The sequence below is a fragment of the Diaphorina citri genome, unplaced genomic scaffold, assembly GCF_000475195.1.
Source record: "Diaphorina citri unplaced genomic scaffold, Diaci psyllid genome assembly version 1.1 scaffold555, whole genome shotgun sequence".
Taxonomy (NCBI): domain Eukaryota; kingdom Metazoa; phylum Arthropoda; class Insecta; order Hemiptera; family Psyllidae; genus Diaphorina; species Diaphorina citri.
Window position 1 is genome coordinate 206,313 of NW_007377989.1, and position 26,416 is coordinate 232,728.

At 40.7% G+C, this 26,416-nt stretch overlaps 1 protein-coding gene and 2 long non-coding RNA genes across 3 annotated transcripts in view; all 3 read right to left on the reverse strand.

The window, feature by feature from the left end:
- Nucleotides 1-2,130: 2,130 nt before the first annotated feature.
- Nucleotides 2,131-3,289, reverse strand: LOC113467797. The gene is made up of 2 exons (XR_003391745.1): nucleotides 2,974-3,289; nucleotides 2,131-2,462 (listed from the first exon to the last, which is right to left on the reverse strand). It is a non-coding gene; the product is annotated as an uncharacterized LOC113467797 (long non-coding RNA).
- A 1,206-nt stretch (nucleotides 3,290-4,495) lies between these two features.
- Nucleotides 4,496-26,416, reverse strand: part of LOC103510068 (TBC1 domain family member 9) — a 32,432-nt gene continuing 10,511 nt past the window's right edge. Inside the window, exons 8-26 of the mRNA XM_026824232.1 lie at nucleotides 25,569-25,872; nucleotides 23,904-24,121; nucleotides 23,056-23,249; nucleotides 22,054-22,308; nucleotides 21,312-21,515; nucleotides 20,190-20,301; nucleotides 18,620-18,886; nucleotides 17,881-18,025; nucleotides 17,109-17,255; nucleotides 14,034-14,105; nucleotides 13,441-13,603; nucleotides 12,772-12,833; nucleotides 9,727-9,889; nucleotides 8,915-9,157; nucleotides 8,425-8,513; nucleotides 7,762-8,016; nucleotides 7,278-7,400; nucleotides 5,724-5,919; nucleotides 4,496-5,160 (exon numbers count right to left, since the gene is read on the reverse strand). Coding sequence (XP_026680033.1) covers nucleotides 4,526-5,160; nucleotides 5,724-5,919; nucleotides 7,278-7,400; nucleotides 7,762-8,016; nucleotides 8,425-8,513; nucleotides 8,915-9,157; nucleotides 9,727-9,889; nucleotides 12,772-12,833; nucleotides 13,441-13,603; nucleotides 14,034-14,105; nucleotides 17,109-17,255; nucleotides 17,881-18,025; nucleotides 18,620-18,886; nucleotides 20,190-20,301; nucleotides 21,312-21,515; nucleotides 22,054-22,308; nucleotides 23,056-23,249; nucleotides 23,904-24,121; nucleotides 25,569-25,872 — 3,847 coding nt within the window. The 3' untranslated portion in view covers nucleotides 4,496-4,525. The remainder of the gene's footprint in view (nucleotides 5,161-5,723; nucleotides 5,920-7,277; nucleotides 7,401-7,761; nucleotides 8,017-8,424; nucleotides 8,514-8,914; nucleotides 9,158-9,726; nucleotides 9,890-12,771; nucleotides 12,834-13,440; nucleotides 13,604-14,033; nucleotides 14,106-17,108; nucleotides 17,256-17,880; nucleotides 18,026-18,619; nucleotides 18,887-20,189; nucleotides 20,302-21,311; nucleotides 21,516-22,053; nucleotides 22,309-23,055; nucleotides 23,250-23,903; nucleotides 24,122-25,568; nucleotides 25,873-26,416) is intronic.
- On the reverse strand, nucleotides 14,240-16,994 carry LOC113467798. The gene is made up of 2 exons (XR_003391746.1): nucleotides 16,498-16,994; nucleotides 14,240-15,161 (listed from the first exon to the last, which is right to left on the reverse strand). It is a non-coding gene; the product is annotated as an uncharacterized LOC113467798 (long non-coding RNA).

The window sequence follows — 26,416 nt, forward strand, 5'->3', positions numbered from 1 at the left end:
TGACCCCGCCGGGAATCGAACCCGGGTCTCCCGCGTGCAAGGCGAGTGCAGTGACCACTACGCCATGGGAGCTGACCTCTACAGTTTACTATAAATCTACTCACCTGAGGCGGAGTTTCAGAATCAATTGCCCCTCAAAACCAACACAAATGACACCAATAGATATGTGGCTGAAACCAATTGAAGTGGCTGAACACCTGGGCCTACCAGTTTTTTCCTTGCAGAGGTCTACAGTTCATTGAACCACCAGCAGACGGCAGACCCCAGTCCAAGCAACTGACAATAAAAAGTGACCATCTCTTCACATTATACCCGGTATTTAACATTCGATGAGTTGCTACTCCACCAATGCACCAATCCTTTATTGAAGTGTGTGGGTTGACATTTCTGCTGAGAAAGCACATTATTTTCATCTCTACCCATAGAGCCATACTCCCATAGAGATACTCAAATTATATGTATTAAGGACTAAATTGCACACCTCGGCCGGGCGCCCAGGTAGGGAAAGGCTATATTCAGGGCCTTTTACAGGGGGGCTTCAAAACCCATTTGAGGGCCGGGGACCTCAAGGTTTAGTTAAAAGGCCTGCCGCATATGGGAAGCGTAGTCGCGCGATTTTTAAAAGCGCGCAGTCACCTGAAAATTCAAACCTATAAAAGTGATACATACCTCTCACACTCTGGGTAGTCTAGGTGACCTAAGTCGCGCGACTCCAGTGTGAGAGGCCTTTATCATTTCCATGGGTTTGGATTTTCAATCGGCGTAGAGCGACTAAAAGTCGCGCGTCTACGCTTACCCCCGTGGCCCGGTTAGGCTATGAACGGCCCTGGTTTGAGCAAGGTATATTCACGTGTTTTGTACCTATCCACAGGGCCGTATCCAGGATTTTAGCGAGAGGGCCCAAGAATCCAAACTGTGACCTAATGGGGGGGGGCCGCAGGGCGGTATCCAGGATTTTAGCGAGAGGACCCAAGAATCCAAACAGTGGGGGGGGGGGGGGTGGATGCCCCAAATTATAGGCAGATATTTTTAGTATATTACTATATTTAGGGGCCCCTAAATGACCGAGGCGAGGGGCAGGGACTTAATCCCCCCCCTCCCTAAATACAGCCCTACCTATCCATGGTGCAGACTAGCGTAAGTGCATTTATTCAACCGGTTTGGGTCCTTTTATTTATTGCTTTTAACATATGAAACCGTGTAACTGTAGTCTAGACTCTAGAGTGTAACTGTATTCTAAACCGTAGCGTAGGTGAGAGTATTCTACTCTCTCAAGTTTAATGGGTTTTAAATATGTACCACCGGAACCAAAAAAAAAAAAAAAAAAAAAAAAAAAAAAAAAAAAAATGGAATTGGAAATGTTAATCGGCCATTTCCAACCATCGAAGATCTATAATAATATCAAGTGATTAGTTCATTAGTTTCAAAAGGAAACCGTTTCCGAAAAGAAAATACACGTGATTTATGGGTCTTCCATGAGTTAATCATATTCTATTGTCATATATATGTCATACAGTAGGTACCTACAGGCTGTAATATACAGGTTATAATGTAGGTACCTATTTCAGTGAGGAGACATTAAAAGACAAATAAAACAGCGAGATAAGAAATGGGATTGGTTTTTGCGATAAATTTTGCTTATCTACATGACCGTACTATATTACATACTTTTTCTTGTACTTCTTCCTACAAGGCGCTTTAACCCTAAGAATAGTACCTAGTTCGTTCGCCAATCGCCGCATTTTTGCAGTTTTAAAATCCACGGATTTTTAATTTATAATATATTTTATATGTAGTAGTTTGTTTACTGTATTTAAGGGTACTTGTGCAGAAGTCACGTGTGTGGAAGTTTGCTATCAAAGGAACTGGCACAAACGAGCAGTGACCAGTGTTATTATAGGGTTAGGTTAAACGCAAAAAGGAGCTTTTCTTTTCCACACACGTGACTTCTGCATAATTACCCATTTAAAAATTTGTTTAGTCAGCCTAGATATCGCGTTTGCCTTGTAAAGGTGTGTCCACACATAGACAACCGGCCGTCGATCTGAACCGTCCACACGGCCTCGACAACATAAATTCACCTGCGCGGCGGCCGGTCGACTACGTGTCGACACACCTTAAGAGCTAGGTTGCGGGTTTGGTACTCACCCACTTCTCCATCACAGGAAAGCGGTGCGCCACAGCTGACGCCTTCCAGCACAAAGCCATCCTGTAGCACCAAATAGGCAGGCGGTCTCTTGTCTAATGATTGGTTATTGTCTGACGCGTTCGACATGGTCACTACTGGATATTTCAAGGGATGTCCGCTGAAGATTTCTAAATTTCAGTAAATGGAATTTCTACTGGAAATTTCAATAGATGTCCACTGAAGATTTCAGTAGACGGGATGTTCACTGGAGATTTCCGGATCTAAATAACTAGCAGGGGGTAATAGAAAGTCCTATAGGACTTAGCTGGGACACCTGTAAATTTGAAGATGGAAAAATGGTCAGTTAAATGTGCAGGGGGAGGGTACCTACCTATATTGTACGTGGCAGATATTAATTTGATAGTACCTACCTATTATTCTAAATAATAATAACAGATCGGAAAAGTCTTCGACTCTACCGGGAATCGAACCCGGACTTCTTCTTTACTAGGCCAGTGTGATGACTACGAAACCGGCTTCTTTTTTATGTTAAGCCTACTTTCTACTAACCAACTTCGCCGAAAAGTGGAGAAACGAGGTAGCTACCAAGCCATCCGTCTACAATCCTTACATCCCTACATGAAGAAGCATAATGAAGACATGAAGAAGCAAATCAAATAGTGTAAGATGAATAAAGAAATGAAATGATGCAGCGTAAAACTATACAATTATGTAATTATAAAATACTAGTAAACAAAAAAACTTGAAGTGTAGGAGTGCAACACATAAAGATATGGCAGGACAAGAAAAATAGGCTCTCAGAAATTCTGCCTGCAGATACTTACTCGATTATTTAAAAATTTAGGTAACCCTTGAAAAACTTAGCTCCTAATAAAAAACAAAACAAGAAAATACAACGTCAAAATTCAGAAAAAAATACCGGTTAAAAAGTAACAAAACAATCACTTACACGGGACGAAATCTCGGTAAATTCGGCAAAATTTATCGTAAATGTATCAAATTTAAAAGCACATGGCAAAGCAAAAATTCTAGAAAATTTCCTGAGTCCACGGAGCAAACTGAAATACGTCTACCACAATCAAGTGATAGGAAAATACTAAAGACTCTAAAGAGTAAACTGAAGAGCCTCGCAGTGGAACCCAAATGTATAGGGACCGAATATGACAATACACGGACGTGACAAGATGGCTGATGACTGGAATAGTCAGGTACACAGTTTACTTCAATAGGTGAATCAGTACACACACGATTATGTGGCTTCTCACTTTGCGTGCGTATTCTTGAATTGAGAGAAATTTATGCAAAGGAAGAAAGAAAAATTGAAGCTAAAATATAGGGTAAAATTTACGCAAAATTAAAGCAGAAATATGGGGTAACATTTATGTATGCAAAAAATAAAAGCTGAAATATGGGGGACTTTATGCAAAATTGAAGCTAAAATATAGGGTGTAAAATGTATGCAAAATTAAATCTAAAATACGGAGTAAATTTTATGCAAAAGAAAAAAAGAAAGCTCAAATATAGAAAGAAAAAATTAATAACAAAGAAGAAAAAAAAAAATTGAAGCTAAAAAATAGAGTAAAATTTATGCAAAAGAAGAAAAATAGAAAGTACCTGATTAAAGCTAAAATGTGGGGTGATACGGTGAATTTTGTGCAAAAGAAAGAACAATTAAAGCCAAAATATAGACTAAAAGTTATGCAAAATAAAGAAAAAATTAAACGCGAAACCAGACCGAGGTACACAGACAAGGACCAAGGAAGACAGGGTTAAGGGCCAAACCAAATAAAAAATGGAGCTCCAATTGATGCCTCTATGCGAGTAACGGGCTTTCGACCCGGTTCAAAAATCGACCAACCTAAATTTGAGACTTAAAGCAATAGATAGTAAAAAAAATATCCACTAGAGCCCACTTACTGTAAAGTAAAATAAACAGGTTTGGTAAAAATAACATCTTGCCATTATGCTATTAATAAAGGAGGAAGAGAAGCAGGGAGGCAGGCAGGCAGGCAAAAAAGAGCAGTAATTAAATTACCATACCTCATTGGATCAGCTGAGAGCTGAGGCCATAAAGATATGGTCTGACTAAAGTCCATTTCGACTATTAAACCACGTTGCTTAACGTTCCTATTTTAACAATAAAGCCAGCCACTCACTATCAGGTAGACCTGACAGGTACGCCTGATCAGGTCTTCCTGATAGTGTGTGGCAGCAATCAGGCGACCTGAAAGATACATACCTGATAACTGATGGAAATTCAATCAGTTCCACCTGACAGTGTGTGTGCTCATCAGTTATCAGGTATGAAGTGACAGGCGGACCTGTCAGGTCTACCTGATAGTAAGTGACGGAAAAGTGTTACCTGGGTCACAGAATTCACACATCAACACTAAGTCCTCTATTACTGAACGGTGTTTTGCTCCTATAGCTGTGATCCAGGAGGCAAATATCTAGGCCGGATTTCTTGCTGAATACCTCGTTGATTAGTTCACAAGTGTGGGCTGTAGCTATGAAATTCTCCACGGTTATAGACCAGTTCTTTTCTTCTTCCTCGTAACTGGAGATTGATTTGGAAGGGCTGGAGCTCCCTGGTTTAAGTCCTGAGTTAGTGGGACTGCTTGAGTTAGTGGGACCGCTAGAATTAGTGGGACTAGTCAACTTAGGCTGTAGAAGGTCTGTTGATTTAGTGGGACTGGTTTTAGTGGTATTGCTGGGCTGTAGAAGGTCCGTTGATTTGGTGGGACTGACTGATTTAGTTGCATTTCTCGAGTTATCAGCAGTAGATTGATTCTGTCGTAATCTATTTTCACTGTTCGTGTTAGATTTATTTGAGTTAGTTGAATTATCTGAACTACTAGTTCCAGTGGACCTATTGTTGTTTTTAGTTGAACTGTCTGGTTTGGTGGTTTCAGTTGAACTGGACTGGAGGGGAGATTCCTGGAGGGGATTTTGAGTGACTTCTGGGGGACTAAATGGGGAGGCACTTGGTGGGTGGGTGACTGGATGCGTTTCTGTAACAAATAGAGAAAGTAAAAAAAGTGGTTTTATTGTTGTTGTAGCGGCTTCAGCTGTAGCCGAAAGGTGATGACAAAATAGAGAAAATAACTCTTTTATCAGCCATACACCAGGGTGATGGTCTCTAAAGGGCCGTTTAGACGCTCAGTCCCGGACTGCAGTCCCGCACTGCACTGCAGTCCGGACTGCCGTTCAAGTTTGATGAAAGTTTGAGCGTGTAAACACTAGTTTGATGGTTTGCACAAACGTTTGCGCAGACCAAAAAAATCTTCAACTTGTCAAAGATTTTTACGTCAAACCCGGTTTGCACAAACCCAGTTTGAACGTGTAAACACCTGTTCAGTCCATATCTCAAGCCTCCCTTTAGTCCTCACTCGAAAGGACTTGTGCTTATCCTTTAAAAGCAGAGAGAACCCTTTGAAAACTGCCAGCTAGGCTGGTTAGGGTTAGCTGTTCTCCTCCCTGTTTATAGTCCCACAGACCTACAGCTAGACACGAACTAGTTTAACGTCCCCTAGCCAAACTGATGAGTAATGATGATTATGATGAGTAGACTGACCTTTCTCTCTAGACGGGCTAGGTTTGGACCCCCGCTCTCTCGTCTTGCCCTTACCACCATGTCTGGGCGTACTGTAGGTAGACGTGGGGGCGTGGATTTGTACAGCATCTAGCTCGCTCATTGGTCGAGAAGATACGGCACTCCTATTGGTGGAGACCTCGAGAGGCGGTGGGAGGGAGGAGGGTTTGGAGGGACTCTGAAACATTTGATAAAACGAAGTGAGTAATCAGGGTTTTCCCGGAATGGAATTCCGTGACTATTCCAGAAAATTTTCAGAAATTGGGGTACTTCAAAAACAGTAAGATTACCCCTTCAATTAAATAAAACCAGGCGGACCTGTCAGGTCTACCTGATAGTGGCCGGCCCAATAGTCAGGGCCAAAATTAGAGTTCAAATTCAAACCTACCTACAGTACTACCAGGTTTTACAAAATTTTCTTTTACCAAAAGAGTGGGGGTTGGGGAACAGATAAGGGAACCAGCTTTCCGTGAACCCTGTATAATCGAGTTCGAACAACAAAATTTCGTCTCAATTGGTTTCGTGAATAATTTATCGTTTGCTTTATATTTTCTGACTTCAAGGCCAGACAGATATAGCTATGTAGTTAGAGCTTCGATATGGCCAAGTAGTTATAACTTAGCGCCACAGAATAGTATGATGATCTCCTAAATCATCATAGTCATTATACAGATATACTGTTAAGGTACACCAGGGTTCATCGTTTGATCATGAGACAAAGGTGGAGTAGACTTAGATCAGCCACTCACTATCGGAGGACACCTGATCAGGTCCGCATTTCAGCCGTACCTGATAGTGAATGGCTGGCCTTAGGCAATTTATCGTTTGCTTTATATTTTCTGACTTCAAGGCCAGACAGATATAGCTATGTAGTTAGAGCTTCGATATGGCCAAGTAGTTATAACTTAGCGCCACAGAATAGTATGATGATCTCCTAAATCATCATAGTCATTATACAGATATACTGTCAAGGTACACCAGGGTCCATCGTTTGATCTTGAGACAAAGTTGGAGTAGACTTAGATTAGCCACTCACTATCGGAGGACACCTGATCAGGTCCGCATTTCAGGCGTACCTGATAGTGAATGGCTGGCCTTAGGCTGGCCTCACACTCCACGCGTAAACGCGCGACTTTAAGTAGCGCGTAGTCGCCTACAAGAGTAGGTACAAAACCAAACCCATAATGTTGATAGAGACCCTTTATAGACTCTATGGTTCGATACCATTTTCATAGGTTTGGTTGTGCAGGCCACTACGCGTGTAATGTGAGAAAGGCCTTATGTCCGCCACACACGCTCAGAACGTGTGGCGGAGAAATCGTCCACCCTAGGTCTGAGCGTGTGTGGCAGGCCTAAAGCTAAAGCTGTCCAGCCTAGTGCTCACGCTTAAGACCTGATCGTAGGAAACATCCCAACGTGTGTACCCTCCTTAAAGGCGTAGGTATAAACCCTGGAGTTCTGAGGGGTATTCTAAAGCTAGAAACACACTACCAATTCACTGTAGAGAGGTCTACAGTTTACTACAAATCTACTCACCTGAGGCGGGGTTTCAGAGTCTGAAAGACGTGAGGTTCTACTGGCGATGAAATCGTTGGAGATTTTACCCAGCTCTAGAATTAAGGTCACTGAAACAAACAAAGGAACAACCAATGAAGCAACCTCCATGGCCAAGTAGGTGTCACATTAGGCCCATCAAATCATGAGCCGAGAAAAAATCCTGGCAAAAAGTAGCTTTTAGGATTTTTTTTTTTTTTTTTTTTTTTTGCTGCCATATACCGAGGTGATGGTCTCTAGCTAAGTTTAATTGGCTTGACAAGGAACTACTGTCAACCATCGATCGAGAGGACTTGTGCTTATCCTTTAAAAGCATAGAGAACTCTTTGAAAACTGCCAGCTAGGTTGGTTAGGGTTAGCTGTTCTCTTCCCTGTTTATAGACCCACAGCTAGACACGAACTAGTGTACTCTCTAGCTGTTCTCCTCCCTGTTTATAGTCCCACAGACCTACAGCTAGACACGAACTAGTTTAACGTCCCCTAGCCAAACTGATGAGTAATGATGATTATGATGAGTAGACTGACCTTTCTCTCTAGACGGGCTAGGTTTGGACCCCCGCTCTCTCGTCTTGCCCTTACCACCATGTCTGGGCGTACTGTAGGTAGACGTGGGGGCGTGGATTTGTACAGCATCCAACTCGCTGATTGGTCGAGAAGATACGGCACTCCTATTGGCGGAGACCTCGAGAGGCGGTGGGAGGGAGGAGGGTTTGGAGGGACTCTGAAACATTTGATACAACGAAGTGAGTAATCAGGGTTTTCCCGGAATGAAATTCCATGACTATTCCAGAAAATTTTCAGAAATTGGGGTACTTCAAAAACAGTAAGATTACCCCTTCAATTAAATAAAATATGTTTCAAATATGTAGAACGTCAAGAAATAAGAGGAGGAATGCGCCGCAGGCCATTTTTCGGAAATACTTTATATTTAATTTGAATTTATTTAATTCTTGGAATTTGCCACCCGGTCAGGTGGCAAATTCCATGACTTTTTGGCCGATTTACAGATTCCATGACTTTTCCAGGTCGCGTAGGTATAAACCCTGGAGTTCTGAGGGGTATTCTAAAGCTAGAAACACACTACCAATTCACTGTAGAGAGGTCTACAGTTTACTACAAATCTACTCACCTGAGGCGGGGTTTCAGAGTCTGAAAGACGTGAGGTTCTACTGGCGATGAAATCGTTGGAGATTTTACCCAGCTCTAGAATTAAGGTCACTGAAACAAACAAAGGAACAACCAATGAAGCAACCTCCATGGCCAAGTAGGTGTCACATTAGGCCCATCAAATCATGAGCCGAGAAAAAATCCTGGCAAAAAGTAGCTTTTACCACTCTGTGCTTAGAGTTTGAGTTGTACTCAGCCTCTTCGTGAGGACAACTGAGTAGCTTCGAATGAATGACTGTGTGTGTGTGTTTTTTTTTACAGAATTACCTACTATTACTTATTTTGTGTCCTAAATGGTAAGGGTTAACACAATTCAATAAGGGTTAAGGGTTAACACAAAACTCTTAGTAATGCTCTGATATGCAGGAGATTGACTTTTTTCTTCTTCATATTATTAGATGATAACTATGATTAGATTTTTTCATTATTATTTATTTACATTCTTCGCTCACCCATTTTATTCAGCTGCTGCGAAATCTCCTGCTCTTCCTTGTCGTTCGAGATGAGAATGCGATGCAGGGTTTTCCACAGGGAGATGAAATGAGGCTGTTTCATGGGCGGCAGAAGTTTGGTGTCGGGGGAGAAGAATATGTTACGCAGAAGCGAGAGGTTCTCAGGATGATGCGTTTGTTCCGCGTTCAATTCTGCGTCGAAAAAGTCGCACGCTTCCTGCGCCTCAGTAGCACTGCTCTCGCCTGAAATATGACAGAAGGGTATGAGCTGAGGCTGTTTTAGTCTGGCTGGGGGACTTTAATCACCCTATTTAAGGCTGATTGAGGGGCTGACAAAAAAAAGCCGATCCTGTCTGTAGAATAGAATAGAATATACCTTGTTTATACTACCAGCATAGGACTGAACTCTCGCAGTCTAAACAAGGCCTTATGTATTTCATAGGATCATAGGTAATAAAATTAGATTTTAGGGAAAAATATTCAAGACCTGTTTAAATTAAAAAAAAGCCCCGTCTGTACATGGGAAAAGGCGAAGAAAAAGAAGAGGAGAAGAAGATGAGTCTGTTTAGTGTAAGTAGGGCCATCGCCTATATTAAAGCCCCATGTTATTACGACCGTAGGGTCATCGGCTATACTTATGTCATTACGACCTGGTAAGATCTTTTGTGAGTTCTGAAGGTATATCCATACATCGATCCACATCGTCGATTCACAATAAATTCACATCTATGGTCGATCGATCGCCATCGACTATGTGTGGACATACCTTCATAAGGGGATGCAATCAAATTCAAAGGACAAGGACCACTCACCTACAGGCACGGAGTACTTGATATCATCATGTGTTAGGAGGGGCGGCAGATGAAGGGTGTACAGAAACTTGAGCCGTAGACTTTCCTCGGCGGCGCACGTCATGGCTAACACATCTACCACCTCCTTCAAGTTGAGAGCCTCATCCTCATCCGTGTCCATGAACTGGAAAAAAGTTAAACCAGTTTTTAAGCCGGCGCGGCAGCGATGTTTAATTTAATCAAAATCAGACTAACCGTATGAGCAGATCAAATGGACATGAGAAAAATTTCTGTGTCAAAAGCAGTTTGCAAGTCCAACAATGGATTTTTCCCTGTGGTCCTCACTTTTTGTACCGTCTAAACGCAGTTAAAAGGATTTGACACATATGAAAAAATAATGATCATTGTTCCTCCACTGACTCGGAATAGTCTCCTAAGAATGGCCCTTTTTTCTTACCTTACCGTGTCAAAAGCTGTTTGCAAGTCCAACAATGGATTTTTTCCCTCTGTTCTTTACCTACTTTTGCGTAGGTATAAACCCTGGAGTTCTGAGGGGTATTCTAAAGCTAGAAACACACTACCAATTCACTGTAGAGAGGTCTACAGTTTACTATGTAAATGTAAAATGTAACTGCAGTTTCCTTGTGTTATTATATCACAACTTTGGTGCTCACTGTAGCATTGTAGGATTTTTCCCAATATCTCAATAATCCTAACAATGTTTCAAATATGTAGAACGTCAAGAAATAAGAGGAGGAATGCGCCGCAGGCCATTTTTCGGAAATACTTTATATTTAATTTGAATTTGTTTAATTCTTGACCGCCTACTCTTGCACGCGTAAACGCGCTACTTAAAGTCGCGCGTTTACGCGTGGAGTGTGAGTCGCGCGTTTACGCGTAGTCGCCTACAAAACCAAACCCATAATGATGATAGAGAGATAGAGACCCTTTATAGACTCTATGGTTCGATACCATTTTCATAGGTTTGGTTGTGCAGGCGACTACGCGTGTAATGTGAGAAAGGCCTTATGTCCGCCACACACGCTCAGAACGTCTGAACGTGTGGCGGAGAAATCGTCCACCCTAGGTGTCAGGCGGTCTGAGTGTGTGTGGCAGGCCTAAAGCTAAAGCTGTCCAGCCTAGTATTCACGCTTAAGACCTGATCGTAGGAAACATCCCAACGTGTGTACCCTCCTTAAAGTCAATTTATACTACAGCAAGTGCGCGGCCACAATGGAGAACGGACCATCGACCCTCGCCTAGTACCGACCTGAGAGCAAATAAACAAACCATGCTCATGAATAGAAACGTCCTCCTCAACGGAGCCTGGACCATAGTACCGACACTCACTCGGCGGTGGAACACTCATCTTAAAAAAAATAATAGAAAGTAAAAAAAAACTCAAGAAATTAAGCTGTGTATTTTTTCTACGATGATCGATGGTCTCGGCAAGGGTAAATGGTCCATGGTCGCCGTTATGGACGCCTACTAAGGAACTGTAGACCCTAGATATTACCAGACTGATGTGTAGAGTTCAGTGCCCTCAGCTGGTGAAGACATACATCATACATCAAGTTTGTATAGCTACTTCCTCATTGTAACTTTTCATAGGGCGTAAGTTAATTTAGGTTTTTTATTATTATTAGTTTTTTATTATCTTTACCTTTTTACTTTCCTTATCCTATAGGAAGGAAAGTAATGTAATCGGGTCAAAATTTTTCGTTATTATTTAGCTGAAATATTCTGAATTATGCTGAAAATAACGAACGAAACCGTATAGCGTATACGTGTGAAAGTAGCCTTAGTACCTATCCCAAAAATTTACACGTATAGAAACTGCTAGCAAAAAGGGACTTCTCAATCCTAAGCTAGCGGTCTAAAGATAAAACATTTATAATTGAACTAAAAAAAAAATAATAATAATAAAAAATAACCCCCGTTGGACAAAAAATGGTAAAAATATAAAATATGTTATAATATAACGTACAATTTATAACAGCTTTTAAATCTCAATAGATAAATAAATATTTCTAGAATAAAACTTCAAATTGCAAGTAAAATAAATCTTAGACTTAAAGACCTTAAAATTACATACCTAATTGGAAGATACATAAGAAGAATAGACTCTTGAATGGAAGGCTAGATTAATGCCTGGGGCAGTTTCTACCACCTAACCCTTAAAGCTAAGGAGAGCTCTTTCTATTCTGTGGTCAAATCAAATTAAAAAGAAAATAAAGTGTGGTTAAAACGCCATACTTTGGCTGGGATTGAACCCACGTCCTACTGAATATGTTATAATATAACGTACAATTTATAACAGCTTTTAAATCTCAATAGATAAATAAATATTTCTAGAATAAAACTTCAAATTGCATGTAAAATAAATCTTAGACTTAAAGACCTTAAAATTACAAACCTAATTGGAAGATACATTAGAAGAATAGACTCTTGAATGGAAGGCAAAGATTAATGCATGGGGCAGTTTCTACCACCTAACCCTTAAAGCTAAGGAGAGCTCTTTCTACTCTGTGGTCAAATCAAATACAAAAAAAAGTGTGGATAAAACGCCATACTTTGGCTGGGATTGAACCCACGTCCTACTGTTTACCAGGCGAGTACCTACGCCCCAAAGCAGACCGTTGTCTGAGGCACTTTTCCCCAAATAGCCCTTAGATGCCTATTACTCTGTGGTCAAATCTAAAAAAAAAAGAAAAAAAAAACACAAACCTCGACTGGGATTGAACTAACGCCCTCCTGTTTACGAGGAGAGTGTTTTCACCACTACGCCACGAAGACAGGCAGTTTTGTCTGAGCCGCTTTTCACCACCGAATTCTTAGAGCTCTACTATTACATGGTCAAATCATCAAAAAGACGGGTAAAATCCATTGAATTTCACACCTCGGTTGGGATTGAACTCACGCCCTATTTAGCAGGCGAGCGCCTTACTGCACCACGGAGGCATTATCCATTGCCCAACATCCAGAGCTCTATTGTTTACTTCTAATAGGTACAAAAACATGGAGTTAGAAAAATATCTTCTTGTTATTATCAACATTAAATATTACCGCGTTCAATTCTGCGTCGAAAAAGTCGCACGCTTCCTGCGCCTCAGTAGCACTGCTCTCGCCTGAAATATGACAGAAGGGTATGAGTTGAGGCTGTTTTAGTCTGGCTGGGGGACTTTAATCATCCTATTTAAGGCTGATTGAGGGGCTGACAAAAAAAGCCGATCCTGTCTGTAGAATAGAACAGAATATACCTTCTTTATACTACCAGCATAGGACTGAACTCTCGCAGTCTAAGCAAGGTCTTATATATTTCATAGGTAATAAAATTACATTTTAGGGAAAAATATTTAAGACCTGTTTAAATTTAAAAAAAAGCCCCGTCTGTACATGGGAAAAGGCGAAGAAAAAGAAGAGAAGAAGAAGAAGAAGAAGAAGAAGAAGAAGAAGAAGAAGAAGAAGAAGAAGATGAGTTGAGTCTGTTTAGTGTAAGTAGGGCCATCGCCTATATTAAAGCCCCATGTTATTACGACTGTAGGGTCATCGGCTATTCTTATGTCACTACGACCTGGTAAGATCTTTTGTGAGTTCTGAAGGTGTATCTTATTTCGATCCACATCGTCGATTCACAATAAATTCATATCTATGGTCGATCGATCGCCATCGACTATGTGTGGACATACCTTCATAGGGGGATGCAATCAAATTCAAAGGACAAGGACCACTCACCTACAGGCACGGAGTACTTGATATCATCATGTGTAAGGAGGGGCGGCAGATGAAGGGTGTACAGAAACTTGAGCCGTAGACTTTCCTCGGCGGCGCAGGTCATTGCTAACACATCTACCACCTCCTTCAAGTTGAGAGCCTCATCCTCATCCGTGTCCATGAACTGGAAAAAAGTTAAACCGGTTTTTAAGCCGGCGCGGCAGCGATGTTTAATTTAATCAAAATCAGACTAACCGTTTGAGCAGATCAAATGGACATGAGAAAAATTTCTGTGTCAAAAGCTGTTTGCAAGTCCAACAATTGATTTTTCCCTGTGGTCCTCACTTTTTGTACCGTCTAAACGCAGTTAAATGGATTTGAGACATATGAAAAAATAATGATCATTGTTCCTCCACTGACTCGGAATAGTCTCCCAAGAATGGCCCTTTTTTCTTACCTTACTGTGTCAAAAGCTGTTTGCAAGTCCAACAATGGATTTTTTCCCTCTGTTCTTTACCTACTTTCTGTAATTCCAAAATGGAGTTACAAGCTTTTTTATACCTCCAAAAAGGCCTTTGGTATGTCTAGAAATGCTCATTTCCCCAACCACTTACTCGGAATATTCTCCCGGCTAAGTCCTCTCTCATGTCGAGGAACAGATGATTGTTCTCATCATGTTTCCCATGCCCGTAGTATGTCTCTCATCAGATGGACGAGACATAATACTTTCAACTTGGGTGCAGGGTCAACACGAGAACATCAGAATGAAACCCATTGAAAAGTTTACAAATCGACTAACGAGTGCAATTTTTTCGTCGATGATGGGCATCGAACCCGGGATCTTCTGCATACCAAGCGCATTATCACTAGTCTGACACCACCCACACATCAATAGGTCCTTTTAACTATACTTGTATTCTGTCAATATTTTTACAGTATATTGACAGATTGATAATAGTATTGATTGTGTGGGCGGTTTACAGGTGTGTCCACTGTTCACACATAGTCGACCAGCCGTCGATCCATATCGATTCACAATAAATTCACATCGATCGACGGTCGAACAACGGTCGTCTAATATGCGTGGACTGTGGACACACCTTCACAGTGCTATCTGATTACACATCAACACTAAGACCTCTATTACTAAACAGTGTCTTGCTCTTATAGCTATGATCCAGGAGGCAAATATCTAGGCCGGATTTCTTGCTGAATACCTCGTTTATTAGCTCACAAGTGTTTTCTGCATCAGAAAGTCACGGAATCAATCAATGTTAGGTGGATTTCACATCTAGACTGCAACTTGAAGTATACGGCAGTTTTCATGTTGATAGCTACATAGTCTTAAACTTAAAGTTCAAGTGTGAACAGGCCCATAAGACTATGTAGCCATCAACATGAAATGCCATCACTGCCGTATACTACAAGTTGAAGTCTAGATGTGAAATCCGCCTTATCTGGTCACAGAATTCACACATCAACACTAAGTCCTCTATTACTGAACGGTGTTTTGCTCCTATAGCTATGATCCAGGAGGCAAATATCTAGGCCGGATTTCTTGCTGAATACCTCGTTGATTAGCTCACAAGTGTTTTACGTCTGCACCAGAAAGTGACGGAAAAGTGTTACCTGGGTCACAGAATTCACACATCAACACTAAGTCCTCTATTACTGAACGGTGTTTTGCTCCTATAGCTATGATCCAGGAGGCAAATATCTAGGCCGGATTTCTTGCTGAATACCTCGTTGATTAGTTCACAAGTGTTTTACAAAGCTGTGTATTTTTCCTACGATGATCGATGGTCTCGGCAAGGGTAAATGGTCCATGGTCGCCGTTATGGACGCCTACTAAGGAACTGCAGACCCTAGATATTACCAGACTGATGTGTAGAGTTCAGTGCCCTCAGCTGGTGAAGACATATGTACATCAAGTTTGTATAGCTACTTCCTCATTGTAGCTTTTCATAGGGCGTAAGTTAATTTAAGTTTTTTTTATTATTATTAGTTTTTTATTATCTTTACCTTTTTACTTTCCTTATCCTATAGGAAGGAAAGTAATGTAATCGGGTCAAAATTTTTCATTATTATTTAGCTGAAATATTCTGAATCATGCCGAAAATAACGAACGAAACCGTATAGCGTATACGTGTGAAAGTAGCTTTAGTACCCATCCCAAAAATTTACACGTATAGAAACTGCTAGCAAAAAGGGACTTCTCAATCCTACGCTAGCAGTTTAAAGATAAAGCATTTGCAAAATCCATTGAATTTCACACCTCGGTTGGGATTGAACTCACGCCCTATTTAGCAGGCGAGCGCCTTACTGCACCACGGAGGCATTTCATGCCTGTGGCATTATCCATTGCCCAACATCCAGAGCTCTATTGTTTAATTCTAATAGGTACAAAAACATGGAGTTAGAAAAATATCTTCTTGTTATTATCAACATTAAATATTTAGATAAAACAAGTAACAAGTTGGTGGTAACCTTTAATGCCTGTATAAAAAAAAAGTTCGAAACCACTTTGACTCTGTCTGTGTGGTAGCATGTCCATCCCGTAGTATGTCTCTCATCAGATGGACGAGACATAATACTTTCAACTTGGGTGCAGGGTCAACACGAGAACATCAGAATGAAACCCACTGAAAAGTTTACAAATCGACGAACGAGTGCAATTTTTTCGTCCATGATGGGCATCGAACCCGGGATCTTCTGCAGACCAAGCGCATTATCACTAGTCTGACACCACCCACACATCAATAGGTCCTATTAACAATACTTGTATTCTGTTAATATTTTTACAGTATATTGACAGATTGATAATAGTATTGATTGTGTGGGCGGTTTACAGGTGTGTCCACTGTCCACAAATAGTCGACCGGTCGTCGATCCATATCGATTCACAATAAATTCACATCGATCGACGGTCGAACAACGGCCATCTAATATGCGTGGACACACCTTCACAGTGCTATCTGATTACACATCAACACTAAGACCTCTATTACTAAACGGTGTCTTACTCCTATAGCTATGATCCAGGAGGCAAATATCTAGGCCGGATTTCTTGCTGAATACCTCGTTGATTAGCTCACAAGTGTGGGCTGTAGCTATGAAATTCTCCACGGTTATAGACCAGTTCTTTTCTTCCTCCTCGTAACTGGAGATTGATTTGGAAGGGCTGGAACTCCCTGGTTTAAGTCCTGAGTTAGTGGGACTGCTTGAGTTAGTGGGACTGATTTTAGTTGTATTGCTGGGCTGTAGAAGGTCTGTTGATTTGGTGGGACTGACTGATTTAGTTGCACTTCTCGAGTTATCAGCAGTAGATTGATTCTGTCGTAATCTATTTTCACTGTTCGTGTTAGATTTATCTGAGTTAGTTGAATTATCTGAACTACTAGTTCCAGTGGACCTATTGTTGTTTTTAGTTGAACTGTCTGGTTTGGTGGTTTCAGTTGAACTGGACTGGAGGGGAGATTCCTGGAGGGGATTTTGAGTGACTTCTAGGGGACTGGATGAGGAGGCACTTGGTGGGTGGGTGACTGGATGCGTTTCTGTAACAAATTGAGAAAGTAAAAAAAGTTGTTTTATAGTTGTTGTAGCGGCTTCAGCTGTAGCCGAAAGGTGATGACAAAATAGAGAAAATAACTCTTCTATCAGTCATACACCAGGGTGATGGGTTTCCCATGTTGACACCAGGGTGATAGGATGAACATTATGCTCTTGAACATGGCGTAGTCTATCTTGTACGCCTCGTAGGGTTTTTGCGTCACGTCGTAGCCCGTGTTGTAGCGCTTGTAGTAGAGCAGCTCTTCCTTGATGTAGTTGAGGAGACCCTGCAACATTAGGAGAGAATATAATAGAATAAAGGTACTTTGTTTATTTCCCATGTTCATTTCATAAACAGTTGTTGTTGTTGGTTGTTGTTGTAGTAGCCAAAAAAAGGCATAAGAATAAATAGCTATTTTTTCAGCTCTGTGGTTAGAATTCGCTTGCACTCATTTGAGTTTTCAGATAGAAACTTCGAATGAGTAGCAATCAGTGGCGGCCTTCCCAATGTTAAAAGCAGAGATTTAACAAATTGTATGAGAGGGTATCTCGACAGAAGGCACTTTTCTAGGCTCACCTTGCTTAGAGAAAACTGAATCGGCTAGTAATTACTTAATCTTTTTTTTATACATAAATTTAAGCAAGGTTTTAATTTATAAAAAATACACCTATTTTGTACCAAATACATGAGACCTTGTTTAGACTGCGGGAGTAAAGGGACTTTTCAGTGTCATTCTGGCAGTATAAACAGGGTATATTCTATTCTATTCTAATTAGCTGATTTCAGAAAATTTGTTGCAATACAAAGGGGCCATGCAGTAGATGAAGACTAACTCATTGTTTTTATTTAGTGCAAAATTGTCGAGTTAAAATTGAAACTTTGCACTTCATTTCGTTCTGTCAGTACATTACCTGTAGTTCTTCTTCTTTGAAGTAGCCACTGTTCATACTTCGGATGACATTCTTTCCGTTCCCATCTTCCAGCTTATGCACCACTTTGAGTCGGTTCTTATGCCTCAGATGTTCAATACGGAGGTTGTTCAATTGAGAATATTCACTGAGGACAGAAATAAACCAGGGAGGGAATCATTACACAATTTTGCTGGAAGAATACATACAGGGCAAACTGTCAATCTTTCAAACTTGGTTTACTTGCCTTACATCTTGCTAACAAGGCCAGAAACCGTCCGACTTTTTTTATTGTCCTTTTTATTTTTTGGCAACAAGTTAAAGCGAAAAAAAAAAAAAAAAAAAAAAAAAAAAAAAAACCAGGGAATTATTACACAATTTTGCTGGAAGAATACATACAGGGCAAACTGTCAATCTTTCAAACTTAGTTTACTTGCCTTATATCTTGCTAACAAGGCCAGAAACCGTCCGACTTTTTTTAATTGTCCTTTTTTTGGCAACGAAACAACCGCCACATTAAAATCGTGTGGTATCTGTTGTGCCCCTCATTAGATGGACGATAAAAGACACAATGCTTGCCATTTTGGTGCAGGGTCAACACCACAACCAAATATTTGCAATCGAAATACGAGTACAATACAAGACACCACTTAACTAATCGTGCCGTTCTAAGGGAACTAAGCCGTTTACCCTTCAGAACCGTCTGAAATGATGGATATTGTGTCTGCAGGAGTAAACTCACCCATAAGCATAGTTGAGTAAATTCTGAACACTCATCGTTCGACCCACTGGTTTGCCATCTTTCATCGGAACCGTCAGCGGATCATCAGCGTTGTAGATTCCGCTCAGGAAATCGCTCAGGGCCTGCATCGCTTCCCCGTCGTCCCGACATTTGGTCAGGGTGGATTCCGTCGAGCTGAGGACGGCCAGGGCCACTTGGAACAGGATCTTGGCGCCGTCGTAAAAGAAGCAGTCGATCACGTTCAGGGCGCAGGAGAATGGGAATACACTGGAGGGAGGCGAAGGAAAAAGATGAATAGAATAGAATTAGATATCTTAAATTAGAATTAAATTAGATTAGAATATCGTATTTATCATTAGAGAATGAGTGAGTAGAATTGAACCCCAACAAAAACACAAATGAAAAATAAAAAAAAGGCCAATTTACTATCCAAAATTTCGGCCTATAAAAGTGGTGAGATCAGAAAATTAAGGCCAAGTTAGCATTCCCAGTTTTTCGTGTCTGCTGAAAATACTGAATCTGAATTCCTTCAACCTTCTCCCAATTTCAAAGTAGCATCTTCTTTTAAACAGGAGGGCATGGGTTTAATCCCAGCCGATCGATCTATTGAACTTTATTCTCAAATTAATTCGAGAATTTAACCACAATAATAGTAGTAGCCTACTGCTGGAGTAAAGAGGGCAGTAAAATAAGCTCTATTATTATTACCTGAGAAATATGGTGAGGAACCAGGACAGAGATATCATTCGTATCATTCCCATGTTCTGTAACTTCTCGTGTAGGTTGGGCAGATATTCCTCGATCAGATCATTCATCACACCTGTCAAAAATAACAGAGTAAAATATGAAATATGGAGTAAGTAAAAGATAAATATGTATTTAAAACAATCAACTCAATATATAAAACATCTCATCGAGTAAGTATAGAATGTGCTAAATGGATCAAAAGTCAAGTGCCCTTGAGCCGAAGTTCGAGGAAAAAACGGTTCGACTGTTTTTTACGGCCAAAATTTTGAAAAAGCTCGAAAAGAGTTCGCGTTTCTCAGGATTTAACCTTTCGGTTCAATGCTCTCAAATTTTTGCAGAGGTTCCTTTTAAATAGATCAAAAGTGTTCCTGAACCGCGCCGCGGTGCGATCAAATTTGCAGAGATTTGTTTTAAATAGATAGAACAAAAGTATTCCCGGGCGCGGTGCAATGAAAAAACTCGAATTAGATTCAATACAAAATAAAAACGCTGATGAAACGCCGGTGTTCATTCATTTATTACTTAATTTTTACACCAAGTGCACTGGTGAGATCAGAAAATTAAGGCCAAGTTAGCATTCCCAGTTTTTCGTGTCTGCTGAAAATACTGAATCTGAATTCCTTCAACCTTCTATCAATTTCAAAGTAGCATCTCCTTTTAAACAGGAGGGCATGGGTTTAATCCCAGCCGATCAATGTATTGAACTTTATCCTCAAATTAATTCGAGAATTTAACCACAATAATAGTAGTAGCCTACTGCTGGAGTAAAGAGAGCAGTAAAAATAAGCTCTACTATTAGGTGTGATGAAATATTATTAGATACCTGAGAAATATGGTGAGGAACCAGGACAGAGATATCATTCGTATCATTCCCATGTTCTGTAACTTCTCGTGTAAGTTGGGCAGATATTCCTCGATCAGATCATTCATCACACCTGTCAAAAATAACAGAGTAAATGAAATATCTGGTAAGTATAAGTATAGAATGTGTTAAATGGATCAAAAGTCAAGTGCCCTTGAGCCGAAGTTCGAGGAAAAAAACGGTTCGACTGTTTTTTACGGCCAAAATTTTGAAAAAGCTCGAAAAGAGTTCGCGTTTCTCAGGATTTGAGCTTTCGGCTCAATGCTCTCAAATTTTTGCAGAGGTTCCTTTTAAATAGATCAAAAGTGTTCCTGAACCGCGCCGCGGTACGATCAAATTTGCAGAGATTTGTTTTAAATAGATAGAACAAAAGTATTCCCGGGCCGCGGTGCAATGAAAAAACTCGAATTAGATTCAATACAAAATAAAAACGGTGATGAAACGCCGGTGTTCATTCATTTATTACTTCATTTTTAGACCAAGTGCACATATATAGGCCGAATTAAATGGTTTTAAAAGACCTGTTTTCAGAATCTGAAAGACGTGAGGTTCTACTGGCGATGAAATCGTTGGAGATTTTACCCAGCTCTAGAATTAAGGTCACTGAAACAAACAATGGAACAACCAATGAAGCAACCTCCATGGCCAAGTAGGTGTCACATTAGACCCATCAAATCATGAGCCGGGAAAAAATCCTGGCAAAAAGTCGCTTTTACCACTCTCCACTCTGTGCTTAGAGTTTGAGTTGTACTCAGCCTCTTCGTGAGGACAACTGAGTAGCTTCGAATGAATGACTGTGTGTGTGTGTGTGTGTGTGTGTGTGTGTGTGTGTTTTTACAGAATTACCTACTATTATTTTGTGTCCTAAATGGAAAGGGTTAACACAATTTAATAAGGGTTAACAGAAAACTCTTAGTAATGCTCTGATATGCAGGAGATTGACTTTTTTCTTCGTCATATTATTAGATGATAACGATGATTAGATTTTTTTCATTATTATTCGACCTGTTTCTATTTTCTTATCCTATAGGAAGGAAAGTAATGTAATCGGGTAAAATTTTCGATGGTCAATTTTTTACTTACCTTGATCTACTAGTGCTCCTACTACTTTGGTATTGTAATAGTCAGGCAGTAGACTTTCACACAGACATACGAGCAACCAGAACGCCTCTTGTTCCGAAGTATAGATAAGAAATACACTGGTGACAATGTTCATGGCCTGACAGTATCCTATTTGTGGATTCTTGGCGGCGTAGGCGGTGAGTACACGACGCAAGGCGTTGATTCCTGGAAACCAAAACGGTAGAAATAAGAAAAATTAGTTATTATTATTATTTTTTTTAAAAAAAAGGGAACTGCTAAGGTCTAATCGTCCCGAAATCGAAGAGAGAAGGAAGACAGGGTAGGAGAAAGCCAGCCGTTCCGAGAAAGAACATTAACCGTTGTATTTTATTCTGTACCAAATTTTGGTGTAATTTTGTTAATTTCATGTAAACAAATGCTATAGCTCTGGGCTATGAAACTGTTAATAATAATATAAATCGAAAAATAATATTATCCGTTCAGGATAAAATCCGTCCCTGGTGGAAATCGAACATACGGCCAAGTGCTTACAAGGCAGACGCGCTACCCTCCAAGCTATCTAGGCTGGCTGGGGATAGGAGAAAGCCAGCCGTTCCGAGTGTGACCCGAGCACTAAGGTGTTAAGCGAAAATGGAGTAGGTTTCCAGTGTCGGCCATGATGAATTGCGTAGGGGTCCTGAAGTCAGTAGTTACAGGTGTCTGACAGATCAGTGGTGTGGGGTGTATTTCAGAACAGACATACCTATTTCACACTGGAATGCAGGGTGTTCGGGCAGAGACCGGTGTAGATCTCGCTCAATCTCATCACAGGACAGGGACAGGTTAGAATTAGGCCGCTCATTCTGGACTCGGCGTCGCATAGCCGCGTACAGATCAGGGTCGCGTAGCATTTCATTGAGCGCGCCAGAGCAGGTAAGCCAGATTTCGCGTCGCTTGGCGTCTGGTACACCGCGGAGAATCAGATTGGTCATCTCGGCTGTTCTGTACATGGATACACCTGGGATAAAACAAAATATTTTATTTAAATAAAATAAAAATACTCGTGTGGTCTGTGAAAATAATGGGAGGTATAACGATGGGCTGTGGCGAAGAGGCTTTGTGAATCGACCCATCCAATCCATTAATAAGAGAAGTACGGATATGTATTTTTTTTTTTTTTCTGAAACTGCTCGTCCCGCAATCGAAGAGAGAAGGAAGATAGGATAGGAGAAAGCAAGTCGTCCCGAGAGCGAACAATCTACAAGTCTCACCTCTCTTGTATCTATTGAAGTGAAGCTCCCACTGTTTATTCTTCACCTCCTCCTTGGACCGGGTCTCGATGCCCACGTCCGGCTTGAACAGATTCAACAGAGGACCCTGTATTTGTTCCGCAGTCTCACTGGATGTACTACTCGATATGCTACTCTGAGATAACTTCTTCTCTCGGAGCCGTTTAGCTTGCAGACTGAAGAGAAAAAAAAATCATAAAATAGAAATACGATCTGACTTTTCCAGTCTCCATGAAATTCCCTGACTTTTCCCGGTTTTCCCGGTTTTCCAGTCTGGTAGACACCCTGCATACATAGGCCGAATTAAATGCTTTTAAAAAAGACCTGTTTCACTGTTCTTGCGGATTTTGTAGCTATGGTGACGTGATAGCTACAAAAAGAATACCCAAGCCAAGCCGACATCAGAGTTCAAGGTTCAAATTTATTCCATTTTGTTTTCCAGAAGTGTTTGTTTCGTTGTTTTTTGGAATTCTCACCTCTCTTGTATCTATTGAAGTGAAGCTCCCACTGTTTATTCTTCACCTCCTCCTTGGACCGGGTCTCGATGCCCACGTCCGGTTTGAACAGATTCAACAGAGGACCCTGTATTTGTTCCGCAGTCTCACTGGATGTACTGCTCGATATGCTACTCTGAGATAACTTCTTCTCTCGGAGCCGTTTAGCCTGCAGACTGAAGAGAAAAAAATCATAAAATGTCGTGGCGAGAAGCGCCAATGTTTGTACTTACTCTTTTATTTTGATATCAGACAGCTGTTTCATGAGAGTGTGAGCTTTGCTGGCGTCAAGAAATGAATTGAAGTACAGCTGTGAACAAGCACAAGATTCAGGGAGAAGTTACAAAGAATTCAAAGAAGAAAAATCAGGTCAAAGTCCCATAGTCTTATTATAAAGTCCCTTTATATTTTACCACCGAGAGTTAACACAGTGTCAAAGATTTTCTTTGACATCACCCATGTGATTTATACAGGTCAGTATTTTTCTTGAACTCTGGTGCTCCTCCGCTAGCGCGCTTGCATAGTGGCGCTACCTAACGGACGAAAAAACAACTGCGTAAAGTCTGACGTCACACATATTTGAACGGAAAATAAAAACTGAATTTTCGACCTTTTACAGTTATTTTTTCGGAGTTTTGACCTCGGATTTGGATTTTTCCCAACTTTTGACATAGGAATCGACCATTTATTTATAATTTTTACCCCTTTGCAACTGCTCCATTACGCTGCCTTTAACTTTGGCTACGTAGTATGTTTGATAGACGGAACTGTAACAGCGGTGGTCTTATCGTCCCGAAATCGAAGGATGAAGGCACGATGGTTTTACTTACGCTGCCAGTCTATGTTTGGCAAGGAAATCCTCTAGTTTCTTGTACAACAATTCTACATCCTTCTCCACGATGAACACATAGGTCGTGGTAGCATCACAGCCAAAGTATTGCTTCGGATGAAGTACAATCTCGACGGATTTGGATTCCATGTCCTTGTCCACTTGATAGATAGTTTGTACGTCACGCAGTGGGATCACCACACTCACGAGGTTCTCGATCTGTGAAATAAAATTCAATAAAATAATATTATAGTAAATAAATGCAAATAATTATTTAGAAAAGAATCTTCATAAGATAATATTATCTCATTATAATTGAAAATAAAATAAATCCTAAATTTTTGATGAAACAAGCTAACTTCCTTAATCACTCGAGTAATAGACAGGTCAAGTGATGAGATGATGACGGAAAATTGAACACAAATATTGTGAAATACGCTACATAATTAATAATAATTCAAAATTCATGAACAGATTTCTGTAAGTGCTAGGTCGCGGGATTAATTCCGTCTGGGACGAACTTTATCCTAAAGAGACTGAAAATAAAATAAATCCTAAATTTTTGATGAAACAAGCTAACTTCCTTAATCACTCGAGTAATAGACAGGTCAAGTGATGAGATGATCACGGAAAATTGAACACAAATATTGTGAAATACGCTAATTAATTCAAAATTCATTAACAGATTTCTGTAAGTGCTAGGTCGCGGGATTAATTCCGTCTGGGACGAACTTTATCCTAAAGAGATAAGATTCGTTCCCGGAACGGCTGGCTTCCTCCTATCCTGTGTTCTTTCTCAACTTTTGATCAATATTCTATAAAGAACCTCTCTGCAAAGTTTGATCGCCTTGGGCCGAAAACTAAAGTCCACGGAAGACTGAACATTCTCAAATTTTTTCAAAATTTTCGCCCTAAATAATTTTGATCAATATTCTATAAAGAACCTCTCTGCAAAGTTTGATCGCCTTGGGCCGAAAACTAAAGTCCACGGAAGACTGAACATTCTCGAACTTTTTCAAATTTTTCGCCCTAAATAGCAAAATGGAAAAATAAAATTCCCTGACTTTTCCCGGTTTTCCAGTCCAATTTTTCAAAATTTCCAGTCTACTTTTCCAAGATTTTCCAACCTATTCCCACTGCGCCGCAGCCCATTTTTTTCCCCCCAAGCAATGTTCTCAAGCCTGTTAAATTTCTTCAATCTTTTTTCATCCGACTAGGGTAACGTCTTGAGTCCTCCATTTGCACCATGAAATAACTGCGCCGCAGGCCAAATTTTTTCCAGATAAATGACCTTTGACCAAGATAATGACCTCAAGACTACTACCCCTAAATAACGGCCGAACCGTACATTTCTCGAGCTTCGGCCCAAGGAGACTTTTGATTTACATTCTATAAAGAACCTCCCTGCAAAGTTCGAGTACCTGGGGCCGAAAACTAAAGTCTTGGGAAATCCTAACCTTATTGAGCCTTTTTTTAATGTTCTCCCTAAATAACGGCCGAACCGTATATTTCTCGAGGTTCGGCCCAAGGAAACTTTTGATCGATATTCTATGAAGAACCTCTCTGCAAAGTTTGAGTGACTTGGGCTGAAAACTAAATTCCTAGGAAATCTTGACCATTTTGAGCTTATTTAAACCTTCACTTCATTTATTCTGAAACGTCTTACCTTGCTATCGAAACAGATATAGTTCTGTGATATGAACATACGTCCATTGACCTGACTCCTATTGTACGGGGTATACAGCTGAGCGGCTATACTGCCATCTAGTTTTTCAGTGGCCGGGAGACGGAATAGAATACGGCACGCTTCAGACTCGGCGCGCGCGTTCAGATCTCGGGTCAGTGGCGGAATGGTCTTCTTACTGGGGGACAAAAATAAACAGATGGCCGGGAGACGGAATAGAATACGGCACGCTTCAGACTCGGCGCGCGCGTTCAGATCTCGGGTCAGTGGCGGAATGGTCTTCTTACTTGGGGACAAAAATAAACAGATAGGTATATTACTAGTTAGGCCCTGATTACCGAAAATAACGGCAGGCTCAGAATTTGAAATCTCAATTTAGGCTCCGAATTTCGAGATGAATCTTGAAATTGCCAGTTAGCTTGGTTGGTAGCGCGTCAGCCTTGTAAGCGCTAGGCCGTGGGGTTCGATTCCTGCCAGGGGCGGATTTTATCCTGAAAGGATAATTCTCGAACGGCTGGCTTTCTATCCTGTCTTTCTTTTAACTTACTGAAAGCACAAATCAAAGTTAATGATACCTATCAATAATTTTGGCACTTCCCCTATCAAAGAAATAACGTGGAGGACTTTAAATTTCAAAAATCCGTAACTCCGGCCCTGTTTATAGATTGGCTCCAATTTTATGAAAATTTAAGTAGCTCCTTCAAGGTTGCATACTTTTTTTTACTGACCAAAGTCTTTTTCTCGTTTTATAGGCTTTGATATTGTTTCTACAGTTTGGCATGGGAGTGGTAACTTAAAAGCAAGGTTAGTTTACCAACCTTGCCTATCCC